Genomic DNA, 13938 nt, shown 5'->3' on the forward strand with positions numbered 1-13938 from the left:
GATCATTCTCATTTCATAGGATGAACTTGCCTTGAAGTCTAGGCTATCAATTATTGGGAATTTACAGAACTAAATTTAGTATTAATGATATTGCATTTTTTAAATTTAATTTTATTTATTATACAGCAGGTTCTTATTAGTTATCTATTTTATACATATTAGTGTATACATGGCAGTTCATCCCACCATCCCGACCCACCCCTCTTCCCCCAGTTATATTGCATTTTAGCTGTGTGTTCCTCCCTGCTCATTTCATCCCCAGTGACTGTAGCTAGACACACACGTGCACGTGCACACACACACACACGCACACTCACACACACACACCGGAATGGGATGACTGTTTCACACAGGCATTTCCAGTTCTGAGCCATAGTCAGCTTTTGAAGCGGGGCCTGCACCGGCATAGCCTGTGCTGTGAGACCCCGGCCAGCGGCAGAAGCAGACCTGAGTTCACATCCTGGCTCGAGCCCTTCCTGGCTCTGAGACCTTCATCAGTTTACGTAAATCTTTGGGCTTTGGCTTCTTCATCCATGAAATGGAGGTAATAATGATTCCCACACCGTAGTGCAGTTGAGAGAATTGGTGCGATTCTGTGTGCCTCGCACACGGCAAGGAGCCACACGCTTCCCGTGCCGTTTTGGCAGCTCTGAGTGTTTCATCCAGGTACACTCAGCCCCCAGCAGGGCAAAGGGGACTTGCGGTGGGCCTCCGGAAGCCCTTTTGTGCTTGCATCACTGCTTCTCCCAGGGGGCCCAGCATGTGTTTGAGCACCTCACCCACAGGGCCCTTGGCCACTGTTCCTCGGCTGACCCGTGTGGCTCACCCTGTCTTCGCAGAGGCCATGGGCCACGTCTGTAACCCGCTGTGTTCGTCAGAGGGCTGCTGGGGCCCGAAACCCGAAGACTGCATGTCCTGCCGAAACTTCAGCCGTGGCAGGGAGTGTGTGGAGAAGTGCAACGTTCTAAAGGGGTAAGAGGCTTTGTTTTTTAATCCCTATGTTTTGATTTAAAAAAAATAAGACTTAAGATTGTTTTATAGGTTTATGGTTAATCAGTCGGATTATTTTCCTTTTCCTTTGTTTTTGTGTGATTGACAACTGTTAATCACAAAGGGACGTGAACAAACTTTTTTCATGACTTAATCCAATCCAATTTATAGAGTCTCTCTCTATCTGGAAATATCTTATATTTTTCCTAGCTGCACAATGTTCCCAAGACAAACAGAACAGTCTTCCATGGTTCAGATGGCCAAGACCGTGGCCACTGTAGCACAGCATTCCTGCTGTGTCAAAACACAGCTCCTGGTTAATTTTTGTTTATGTTCAAGACACACTGAACAGTGCAAATAACTTCAAATATACCCATGGACAGAGAAATAAACAGTTGTATAACATTTGTTGAATTTATTGCAATCAATAAAAAGTACAGTCTGTTGATTCTATAGGAATTTTGATATTGAGTAAGGCTTTGAAGGACCACAAATAATGACTAAAATAAATTAATAGGAAAGTAAAATGGAAGGATAGAGACGGGCAGAGGCAATTTTTTTTTTTTAATTTAAAGAAAAAGAAATTTCATGATAGAGAAGAGCGTAGGAGTTACAGATGGCTCTAGGAAATCTTCCTTTCTGTTTCACTATCAGGACTTGGGCTACAGCTCAGATCAGAAATATTCGGAAGCAGGATGAGAAGACCAAGTTCAATTCTGTAAGAATCTTTAGCTGATAGGCTCATTAGCCTAACAGTAATTTGCATAATCGATAGTATTGTTTCAGCAAGTAAGAAATATTGGTGCAGTCCTTACAGCTGCAAACAGACACTAAGCTCTCATGTCTTCAGTGCTGACGTCTCTTTGAAGCGACAAGGTGATTAAAATAGCCACGGCGGTGGCGCCCGGGTCTGCCCATTAGAGAACCCCAGTGCCCAGCAGCACCTGTTCCACTTGCAAGGCTGGCTCCTGCAGTAGGTGTGGTAACCCAGAGAAGCAGCACAGGGAAAAAGTCCCACGGCGTATTTGGTTTAATTGATGCCGTCTGCCTGAGAGGACTCACGGACCACGTCTTTGGGTGTAAACACTCCTTGTTCACTGCCTAGTTAATTACCAGTCGTCTTAACACCTGCCACAACTACAGTGTCTTTTCAGTCAAACATCAGCTTGTCGCTTAACGTTAATCTAAGTTTGAGGAATGGTTAAAATAGTACAAGCAAAATTTTTCACGCCTGTGTTCCCTACTTGCTGTTTTTAGGAATAACCACTGAGGAAACGTTTAATAGCTGTCTTTCCTTTTCCCAGGCATTAGTCTAGATACCATTTCTTTGCAGCTTAATTTAAATATCCATGAATCTGATATTGGAGGGGGTATCTTAAATCTTAAGGACTGATATCTTAAGGACTGTTTTCTTCTCTTTTTTTCCCATGTGTTGCCTTGCTTATCTAATATTGAAAAACTGCGCCTGGAGAAAAAATGTAGGGCAGATGTTTTGATTATAACGGAAGCTGATGTTTTTGTTCCAGGAGAAGATGACCAAAGATTCCGCTGACAAGAATCAGTTTATTACATTACAGTATAGTCCTAGATTCCCGGCCATTCGACTTTTACCTAAAACTGTTTTGACTTTCTAAGAGAGGTGATTTGTGTCATCTGAGCTCTCAGACAGGCGAACCCAGACAGCATCCTGCAGCAGGGTGTCCAGGGACGGCACTGACCAGTTTCCCGTCTTCTCCCGTCAGAGAGCCCAGGGAGTTCGTTGAAAACTCCGAGTGCGTGCAGTGCCATCCGGAATGCCTGCCCCAGGCCATGAACGTGACCTGCACGGGACACGTAAGGAGCATGTTTAATGTCACCCCACATGTCAGCCATAGCCCGCAAGGATGACCCTCACCCCCGTCACCCCGTGCCTGCCGGGACGCGCGTCCAGCGCACTCCCCGTCCACATCTCACAGCCGTCGGGGGCTGTGACTGAGGGGAAGTCAGCACATACCCTGCTGGCACGGGCATTCCCCTTCTCTGTCCAACCGCAGATGCAGGTGGTGATGCCCGTCCTCACACCACAGATCAGGGTGCCCTGTGGACGGGGCACACCCACAGGCAGCCTTCAGTGTTCCTGACATCTGTCTTCATTGCTTTATTGTCTTAATCAAACATCACCAAATTCTTATTTAACATGAGTTTATCGTTATTTGAAGAGTATTTTTTTTTTTTTTTTTTTTTCCGGTATGTGGGCCTCTCACTGTTGTGGCCCCTCCCGTCGCGGAGCACAGGCTCCGGACGCGCAGGCTCAGCGGCCGTGGCTCACAGGCCCAGCCGCTCCGCGGCATGTGGGATCTTCCCGGATCAGGGCACGAACCTGTGTCCCCTGCATCGGCAGACGGACTCTCAACCACTGCGCCACCAGGGAAGCCCTGAAGAGTATTTTTTAATCACAAAGGAAAGGTTTTCAAAATTCAGTTTCACATCTACATGTTCAGTAATAATCTTTTAGAGAGTGTGAGAATGCAGGTCCCTCTCACAACCGTGTGCCCATGTTGTTAATTCTCAGTTTATTTATATGAGGAGCTCTGTTTGGATTTGAATTTCAACAGCCATATCTAAATCTAGTAACGGAAACCATTTCTCAGAAGTTCTTTAAATCAGACAAAAGACGGTAAGGCTCAGTTTTGAGGTACAGGCTGCCAAAACGGCTGGTTACAAAGGAAACCACTGGTTTTTAGGTTGGTGTTCGGTTAAATTTTCATCAGTGAAATAAAATAACTGGTGATGTTGACTGACTTAGTCATCTGATTGTTCTGGCTCTGGGAATACTCAGTCTTTGAGACATGAGAGCACTGAGCCAGCAGGCAGACCCTCCCCTACCCACGTTATTTCAGCCCTTTGTGAAGTGTGCGGACACAACCCAAACAGCCCCAGTGCATTCATTTCTGTGGGTTTTACCGACGCATTCACATTGGACCAACAGAATCCAATTTAGCATGTTGCACAGTTAATTATGCAGCCATCACTGCACTTCCATGTGCCACCTTCTCAACACTGGAGAGATGTAGGTGTGGCTTTTCTCAGCTTGGCCTTGGTGAGTCCAGCTTCCCACAGAGGCCCCCTCAACTCCAAACACGATTCACAAGGAAGTCCTTCTGACTGATAAGGATATAAATATACATGTAGGCCAATCAGGAATGCTTTGACAAGGAAAGATGCCCACAGTGTATCGAGTAAAATGTAATAAAGCACATAGTACAGTTTCTCTCATGTTTTATGTATGTATATGTATGTATATAAAGTACACATTTAAAGTCAAGAAGACTTTATTCTCAGCTGTTAACAGTGGTCACATCAGGCAAAGCACAGTCACAGAAGAGCTTGTCCACTTTAAGAACTTCCACGTCGTTTGATTTTTTTTCATGATAAGCATTTTAAGTAAAAAGTTACTTCATTCTGGGGGTTCCCTGGTGGCGCAGTGGTTGACAGTCCGCCTGCCGATGCAGGGGACACGGGTTCGTGCCCCGGTCCTGGAAGATCCCACGTGCCGCGGAGCGGCTGGGCCCGTGAGCCATGGCCGCTGAGCCTGCGCGTACGGAGCCTGTGCTCCGCAGCGGGAGAGGCCACAACAGTGAGAGGCCCGCGTACCGCAAAAAAAAAAAAAAAAAGTTACTTCATTCTGAAAAAGAGAGAGACGTAAGTAAATGTTTGATTTATGAAACGGTTTTTCCACCTTGGTGCAGGGACCAGGCAGCTGTGTAAAGTGTGCCCACAACATCGACGGCCCTCACTGCGTCAAGACCTGCCCTGCTGGAGTCACAGGAGAAAACAGCACCCTGATCTGGAAGTTTGCAGATGCCAATCACGTGTGTCACCTGTGCCACCCCAGCTGCACCTACGGGTGAGTGCAGGAAGCTCTGGGTCTGCAAAGGAAAAGGCAGAACAGGGTGCTTCCCATCTTGCAAATTTGTAGATTGAAAATGTCTCTGGACTTTCCAGTCAGTCAAGTACAGAGGTTTGTATCTGAGTCAGTTCCTCCAGGTGTGCTGGACCCACGGCCACGGCAGCAGCAATGATACGCTCGTGGGCAGATCATGGTGCTGGCGGGAGAGCCTCTCAGCCTCTCCAGGTGTGTCTCGTGCCAGGGCCCTGTTCTGCGGTGCCAGCATGTCCCAACAAGAAGAATAAGGGATGGGGGAACGAGAGCAGAGGTCCTGCCCCGTCCCCAAAGGTGTCTATATATATATATATATATATGTATGTATATATATATAAAATATCTTTCCAGATGACTGGGATTCTTGTGGGAATCTTTTATTGGTTTACAATTAATAGAAGATAACATTGCCTGGAATGTTGCCTAAAGGTGCTTTTTCTTTTAGCTAGTTGATTGCTAAGCTGTTAATAGGGAAATTAAAACTTTTGACTGTAATTAGTGGAAGCACTCAGAAGGTATATATCTTACTTACTAACATGATAAATTTGACAATGAAATTGGACTACTAGAAATCAGAAGGAGAAGTTGTCCCATATATTTCACATTCCCTTCTATCTCATAATCCTCAACTTTATTTGGCACAGTTACTCTTCTCTGGAGCCATCTCTTACTAGCTGTGTGGACTTGGGGAAGTGTCTTAACCTCTCTGTGCTTCACTTTCCTTACCTGTAAATTAGGATAATAAGACTGCATTGCTCACAGGATTTTTGAGATCTTGAGTTAATACGTGTACTGTACTTAGAATAGTGCGTGGACCACACGAGCACTCAATCAGCGATTGCACAGATGGCGGTGCGGAGCTGGTGACGAGGTGGCAGTAACGATGGTGGCGGTTATAATGGTGGTGAAGGAGGTAACGGTGCCAGTCCTGCTGGTAGTGACGGTGGTAATTATGACCGTGACAGTGATGGTTAGTGTTCTGAAGGGGTGCAGAACCTTCCAGTTAGACTTCTAAACATCAGGAGTTTTGAAAATTTTCCGAGTATGTCCTAAGTTTTTACAAAAAAACTATTTTAACTGCATTTATATGGAAGAGCCTGGGCCTGGAGACAAGTGATTTGGGAATGACTGGTACCCTGGTCAACTTCCGTCGTTTCACCTTCCTTCTTGAGTTTCAGCCATCATGAGGGTAAATGGAAGGGCTCCATCATTCCATGACCCTGTGGTCCAAGAGTTTCAGTCCCAGGCAGCTGACTCCCCAGCTAACATGTAGGAAGCCTGGGCATTTCCTGTGTGGTTTGCATGTGACTGTCTTCTCCCTCTAATCTTAGTCTAAGCCATTGGTGTGTTGCAAGTGATCTGGAATATTTTACCAAGTTTAACACACACACACACACACACACACACACACACACACACACACACACACACACACCCCACTAAAGCCAATTGATTAATTTGAGTAGGGCTAACATTTTTACAATATTTTGTACTCCCAGTCAGGAAATGATAATTTCTTCATACATTCAGATATTCTTTTTTATATTTCAGTAAAGTTTTAGTTGTGTTCTTTCATGTTCTGCCTAAACATTTTATATTTATTTTTGCTACTGTGAAGTGGACCTTGTTTTCTAGTATACCTTCTCATTTATTATATCTATTATTTATTATATCTAATATATAAGATAGCCTTTGATTTTTTTTGGAGGAGGTGTATATTCATCTCGTATTGGTGGTCTCTACTGAACTTCCTTTGAAATTAGCGTTTTAGTTCATGGTCTTGAATTTTCCAGGAAAACAATTATATCGTCTCCAGTAATGGTATCTGTATCTCTTTTCCAAAAGTTTCAAATCATATTACAAGGGCCAGAATTTCTAGAATAATATCAGATACAATGGTAGTGGACATGAGAATTTTATATCTGATGGTGGTGGAAATGGCTGTAATAAGTCACCATTAAGAACAATATTTGCTATTAGTGTGAGATTCTTATTATCTTGTTAAAGAAACAGTTATCTATTCCTACTTTTAAACTCTTTTTTTTAAATCCAGAATGAATTCTGAACTTTACCAAATACCTCCTTGGTAGGAATTTCAAGATTTTTCATACTTTTCCCTTTGGGTATACCAGCACACTGGTTATACGGACCACTCTGCAAACTCTACAAAACATAGTATAAACTGTAATTTGCTAGTTTTTCACTTAGTCTATTTTTTTCATATTCCCCAAAATAAGCAATTTCAGAGCAGATTCTCAAAAACAGAATTATACTACCTATATAAAATAAATACATTTTTCCTGTTTTTTCTGTCTTTGGGAAATAAATGTGTTTCTATATGTGTGTGTGTCTGTGAGCATATAGCATTGGTAGAAAAATATATAGTTTTCCGTAATCTTGTTATTACTATCTCTATCTTCTCCCAAAGGAATTACGTACTAAAAATGGATTTAATTTTTTAAATATGGAGAAATATTGATGAGGTGAGGGGAAATAAGAAAACATTTCTTTTATTGTGTATCCGCGATGTGCACAGCATCATCAAACACATAGTCTCAACGATGACTAAGAGCGAACGCGCTGCTTTCCCCATTTGTATTGTTAAAGAAACACTTAGAAAGGCTCTGGGGTCACCACGACTCATCAGCCAGCAGTGAGAAAGCCCAGGTTACAGGTGCATGCTTGCTTCCAGAAGCCGTGCCCTTCCCACAGGGCAAGTCTGCTTACCCCAGGGAATGGGTCAGCAAACTTGAAGCAAATCCACTTTTATTTATTTTTTATTTTGGCTGCGTTGGGTCTTCGTTGCTGTGTGCAGACTTTCTCTAGTTGCGGTGAGCGGGGGCTACCCTTCGTTGCCGTGCATGGGCTTCTCATTGCGGTGGCTTCTCCTGTTGCGGAGCACGGGCTCTAGGCGTGCAGCCTTCAGTAGTCGTGGCTCGTGGGCTCTAGAGCGCAGGCTCAGTAGTTGTGGCACACGGGCTTAGTTGCTCCGCGGCATGTGGGATCTTCCCGGACCGGGACTCGAACCCTTGTCCCCTGCATTGGCAGGTGGATTCTAAACCATTGCACCACCAGGGAAGTCCGCAAATCCACTTTTAAACGGAACCACATTTTATAGTAAGTCGTCAGGGGATGGTTTCTTTGAAATTTTATGCCAATAAATTAAACGAAATGACACGAAATTTTGCCTATTTTAATTACAGGTAACAAAAAATAATAAATCAAGTGGGAGACAAGGAATAATTTTTCTGACAAAATTAAACGATAGCATGATATGGCCTCTTTTGCTTGATATTTGACAATCATTTCTGCAGAATTATGCAGGGTACCACCAGCTTTCCCAAGGACCCCTTAATCCTTTGACACTCAGGTGGTTCCCTCTTAGGGCACCTGTCCAGTCACTACCCTTGTCCATCAGCTCTTCAAATGTAAACTGGCTGAGCTCTCCCTATGAGCGTCTCCCTTGTCCATAGCTTCTTGCTAGAAACCCCATAGGTTTCTAAAGAAGTAAAATGATCGAAATGTGTATTTCTCTTTCAATTCCTACAGCTGTGCTGGGCCCGGTTCTGAAGGCTGTGCAGTGAGTGGGTAAGTGTGACACTCTATGCGATAACCTGATCAGAAATGACCAAGAGCGCTGTGGGCGAGGGTAGTGCTTTCCCTCTTTTCCGACGGCCCTCTGCCTTGGCTGGTTCTCACTTCACCCTGGGCCAGCCTGGGCATTCCTAGCAGAGCTCACCCTGCCCACGCTGCTGGCTGTGCTTTGGGGCCAGGGGGGAGGGCAGGACAGGAGTGCTGGGCCCCTCCACGCGGACCCAGCCTCACGGCCCAGCGCTTCTACACGCAGCCCTGCTCCCTAGGTCACCAGGGTTGTTGGGTCCTTCTCCTCTTCCAGCTTCCCTCCTCTTTCCTCGCTGACCCAGTTGGCCCTACCACAAACCTGTGTTTGAATGACCCGTCTGTTCAATGACAGAGCTCCACCTTGGGAGACTTTCTCCCCTTACTTCCTTTCCTAAACACAGGACTTCCTTCAGCATTTCAGTTGTGATCCCTTTGCCGTCATTGCCTGAAATGCTGCACAGAGAAAAGCAGAATTGGGACTTCCTGTTCAGACTCATCAGGAAAGAGTGATACTACCAATTAATAATGTCTATTGAAGAATCAGAATTATACACAAGACACTGACCAGTTATCCCCAAACAGCAGCCAAACGTCCAGGAACCTCTGCCATCTCCAGTAATGTTTACAGAATTCCTCCCCTCAACAACCTTCCTCAATGCCAGTCAGCTCAGTCTCTTGCCGAAGAATTAGCCAAGACAACTGATCCCTCCTGCTATCAAGTGAGACATGAAAGACAAATAGGGCAGTTTCTCAAAGATAAAGATTTCCTTTTACGCCCCTCTTCACTTGAGCCACGAGGACACCAGCAAGCTTCGTCCTCTCTTCGTGCTTCAATCAGCGTCTTAGTTATGAGGTTTTCCGTCACATCCCCACCCTGAAACCGGTCAACGACCATTCTTTGTTATATTTTTACCCTTTTAATTCTTTTCTTCTCTTTTCACTCCCCCTACTTCCCATGGAACACATACTCTGTACAAATTATTCCTTATATCTTTCAGTGTCCCCTTCAAAATGGGAAAAACCCATTAATTCAAACTGTATTAATTGGGAAGATGGTATAACTCAGGAGATGACTTTTGCACTTGCTAAGAAGAAAGTGTCATCAATACCATTTACGTGAAGTACATTTGACCCACTTATGAGAAATCTGTAAGAACACTGGCACATTTTTTTAGGTGCAAACGGTGCTACTGATTAATCTTTGATATTCATTAACATTTCTACCTGAAAATATGAAGTTTGCCAGAAGCTTAGATGGCACAGGTGCTGGAGAATAAAAGCTTTATGAAGATTCTAAATTCAGAATCTACTAATTCAGACGGTTCTTTCCCCGTGAGCTTTAGAACCTGAGTTTTGGGTGTTTGTTGACCCGAGCTCTATGGGGGGAGGGGTGGCTGCAGGATGACATCACTCATCCCTGACAGCTCTGCTGTCCGTGTGGAAATCCTGTCACTTCCTCACCCCCTCCACACTCATGCTACAGCACTTCCTACGGCTCTGGTCCCATCTTGAAAGCCCCGGACCCCTCGGGAAGTCTCCACAGGTTTGAAAGGGTCCCTCCTTCCAGCCTGGCCAGCAGACATCGCAAGTGTCACGGAGGGCGTGCCTCAAACGCGTGGAGACACTCCGGGGGGCCACACAGATTCATATGAAAAGCATGACTGAACTCTGAGTTACTTTTTAAATGATGTGTTTTCTTAATCAACAGATGAAAAGTATGATCCTGTAGGGAGAAGTCCAAATGATACCTCAGTGTAAAACATGCGACAAAGCAGGCTCCTATACTGAAGGAAGTTGGAAACCCTGCCCTGGGGCTCCAAGTCCGCCCTCCTTTCTCCTTTACGAGCTGCGCCGTATTCCACTTTCTGAGCTAGCCCTAAATGACGTCATGCTATTAGAACGTACGGGAAATATGTGAAATGCCAAGAAGGTAACAAACCTCACCCCTTTGCGTGTCCACCTCGTTCCAGGCCCAGGATTCCGTCCATCGCCACCGGGATGGTGGGCGCCCTGCTGCTGGCCCTGGTGCTGGCCCTGGGGGTCGGCCTCTTTCTGCGCAGGCGCCGCATCGTCCGCAAGCGCACGCTGCGCCGGCTGCTGCAGGAGCGCGAGGTGAGCGCCGCGCGCGAAGGGGCGGGGAGGCGCGGCAGCCCGAGGCTTGCGTCTTGAAGATGTATTACTGTGCTCTTTTTATCGCGAGGAAAAAGTCGGAAGAATCTCTGAATGTCCAGTTATAAGCAACTCCATGCACATGTTAGTACTTGTATCCAGGGGAATGCAGCTGTGTCTAGGGTAAGTCCCACGGCCGGTTACCAAGCCGGGGCGCCCGCTGCCCACGTGGGGCGGGCGCTCGGGCCGGCCAAGGGGAAGGCTGGCGCGCAGAATTGTGAGCTCACGAGGTGTTACTTTGGAAAATGCCATTGTCCACACCAGCGGCTGCTCCTTTTGGAGCCACATTTGTGACCGTGTTGTCCGTGGTTTCTCAACCGGCATCCGTGTCCGACAACGTGTCAGAAGCCAGAGGCCCTGGGAAGAGGGACCCACCGCAGCTACAGCAAAACGGCTGTGAGGGGCCCGACCGGTTAGCAGAGTGACCACCACAGAACACTGTCCTTCCCCAAGTGTTCTCGGCCCGGACACAGAAATAGAAATTGCACTATTGCAAAGGAGCTGTTCTGTTCAAGGATGCCTTTTTTTGAGGGGGGGAGGGGTCAGTCCTTGTTCCTTCCGAGCGTCTCACCCAGTGCCTTAGAACAGGCGTCCCTGTCTCCAGAGGGAGAACCGCGAGTTCTGTCCCCTGGTGTCTGGACCTGCCACCCCTCTCCCCGGCCCGGCAGGCATCGTCTCTTCCTCTTGTCTGTCACAGCTTGTCGAGCCTCTGACGCCCAGCGGAGAAGCTCCCAACCAAGCTCTCTTGAGGATCTTAAAGGAGACGGAATTAAAAAAGGTCAAGGTGCTGGGCTCCGGAGCATTCGGCACGGTGTACAAGGTGAGCCCCCCGAGGGTCCTGGGCGCCTTCCGCGGCGGTCTTTATCGTGGTCACGTGCTCTTTGTGTCACTGAGGGTTTAGGGAGTGCCAGTGTTTTTCTCAAGTTGTCTAGAGGAAATCTTTTATAATCCCAGTGACAAGTAACTGGTGCGGTGAGATCTGTACACAGGCACAGACATTTTCAGGAGTTCAGTGTGAGCTTTCCGAGGGGTGGGTGGCACAAGTCCGTCTGAGAGAGGGTTGCCTGTCACGGCACAGCAGCATCTGAATAAAGCCCAGCTCAGAACAGCTTCCTCTTCATTTCTCTCTCCTACATCCCCATTGCATAGTCTGATTGCAGTTAGGCCTAGACCCGGAATCTCAGAATTCTGGACAAAATGACTCACACTGACTGTGTAACTGGCACGAGCTTAGGGGTTTTGTCTAACTACTCTGGTTTCTGGAATGTGATAGCTAAAGAGCTGCTGAGCTGTCGTGACTCCCAGCACCGGTGGCCTTGGGTGCAGAGCCGTGCTCGAGCCCCTCGCCCTTTGAGGTGGGGTCACTAATGCCCAGCCAGCCTAGGAGCCGCCTGTTACGTGTATGACGCTTGCCAGCCAATGTCTTCACCTCTCTTCGTCACAGGGACTCTGGATCCCAGAAGGCGAGAAGGTTAAAATTCCTGTGGCTATCAAGGAATTAAGAGAAGCCACATCTCCAAAAGCCAACAAGGAGATTCTTGATGTGAGTTTCTGCTTTATTCTCTAGCTCTCTGCAGGCCTGGAAGCCAGAAGCCACCTTTCTTCGTGGTTGGCAGCACATTGCTCTGTTTTAGACTCTGTCATCACCGCATTCTAAATGGTCGCTTTTCCTGGCTTTTTTCCTTCTGGCTATAGTTGGTATAATTCTCTCTCGTAGGGAGGACTCACTCTTCCATTCTCTTATCGGCCCCCGAAAGTACGGAAGCCTGCGGTCCCTGGGCATCCACCGGGGGCCGTCCCCGTGCTCATGGCTTTACCCCTGCTGTCTCAGTGACTGCCGCTGGCGGGCCTGTGCTGCTCTAGGTGTTGTGCTCGCCAAGCTTTCAGTGAAGAAACGGAGGCATGAAGCAGCCTGATGCTCAGGGTCACGTGGCTGGGGGTAGGATTCCAGCACGTGGTTACTTCTGACTCTGAAATGCATGTTCGTTTTCTTCCACCAGCTAGCTCATCTTTGAAATGGCTTTGTAAAGGTGCCTAGGATTAACACTATGATGCTCTATGAACTCTATAATCTCTTGTTCCCCTTCTGTACTTTCTCTCAAAGTAATTTAAAGGTTATTTCCAGCATCTGCTGATTGCTACTTTATGGACTCTTTGAAATACTCCACAAGATTATTGTTACATGTGTTTACTTGCGATTCCCTTGAACTTTTTCCACCTTCCCCGGACCCTCACTAGCCAGTGAGGGGGCTGCACAGTCTTAGAAAGAGGCTGGATGCAGGAGGGGCCAGCCTGGAGCTGGGCAGAACCCTCTGCAGGTAGAAGCTCAGGAAGCTCCGGTGGACACACCCTTGGGGTCCCGGGCTAACAGCGCTGGCCTCCGCTTGCCGTGGTGGATGTGGGTTTCTCTTGCTCTTGTCCCAAAGCAGAGCCAGTGAAAGAGGAGCTGGAGGGGCTCAGCAGTGAATTAGGGAAACAGTCAATGAAAAAGGAAAACGACTGCCTTTACTGAGTCAAAAATCTAGAGAACTTAGTTCGTGTTACAGCCACGAAGGACAAAGGTCAAATATAACATTTCCCCACTCTTGTATCTAACCCACAGAATATACAGTAAGCAAAGCAAACATGGGCCTTTTTAAAAAAGTTCAGACAGTGAGCTTCCCAGGAGCGCACTCTCTCCAACCCCATTTTCTCCAGGCAGCCTCCTCTCCTTTCATCGCAGCAGGAAAGTCCCACCCCAGTATCTTCTACTTGAAGGATGATGTATTAACACAGTGCAACAGAAGGTCTCACACACTGATGATAGCTTACCAGGCAAAGTTATCTTTCATTTTCACAGTTTACAAATTAACGTACAGTCTGTTAACGTAACGTCGACTCCTGTTTCCATAACCACAAGAAGTACAGCAAACAAGTGATTTGTGAAGTCTCTTCACTTTCAGCCTCTAGCTCCTTCTCCTACACTGTTAAAAAGAAAATCTTTTTGCAGAATTGGCTTCCTTAATTCATTTGTTACTCATTTAAGACATTCTAATAACTTTCACAAAACGGTGTTGAGATGTGAATTTTAACAATATTCACTACGCAGAGTAAGGGCGATTTTGAAGACAGTAGCTATACTTTGGGAAGGAAGTAGCTTCACTGAGAAGGGCCCTCCAGGACCCCTAAAACTGGAGGAAATCTGCTTTCGTGGGCCAGAGTTAGGGTAGAAGATAGAGAAAGGAAAGACTGACAAG

At 46.6% G+C, this 13938-nt stretch overlaps 1 protein-coding gene across 3 annotated transcripts in view; it reads left to right on the forward strand.

Annotated features, from left to right (window-relative positions):
- The window catches only part of EGFR (epidermal growth factor receptor), a 193076-nt gene that overhangs the window by 149929 nt on the left and 29209 nt on the right, over positions 1–13938 (forward strand). For all 3 annotated transcript variants that reach the window (XM_067745688.1, XM_067745689.1, XM_067745690.1), the window contains exons 13-19: positions 840–972; positions 2733–2823; positions 4719–4876; positions 8462–8500; positions 10504–10645; positions 11400–11522; positions 12147–12245. In XM_067745688.1, the coding sequence (XP_067601789.1) occupies positions 840–972; positions 2733–2823; positions 4719–4876; positions 8462–8500; positions 10504–10645; positions 11400–11522; positions 12147–12245 (785 nt within the window). The remainder of the gene's footprint in view (positions 1–839; positions 973–2732; positions 2824–4718; positions 4877–8461; positions 8501–10503; positions 10646–11399; positions 11523–12146; positions 12246–13938) is intronic.

The sequence above is a fragment of the Pseudorca crassidens genome, chromosome 8 (assembly GCF_039906515.1).
Source record: "Pseudorca crassidens isolate mPseCra1 chromosome 8, mPseCra1.hap1, whole genome shotgun sequence".
Taxonomy (NCBI): domain Eukaryota; kingdom Metazoa; phylum Chordata; class Mammalia; order Artiodactyla; family Delphinidae; genus Pseudorca; species Pseudorca crassidens.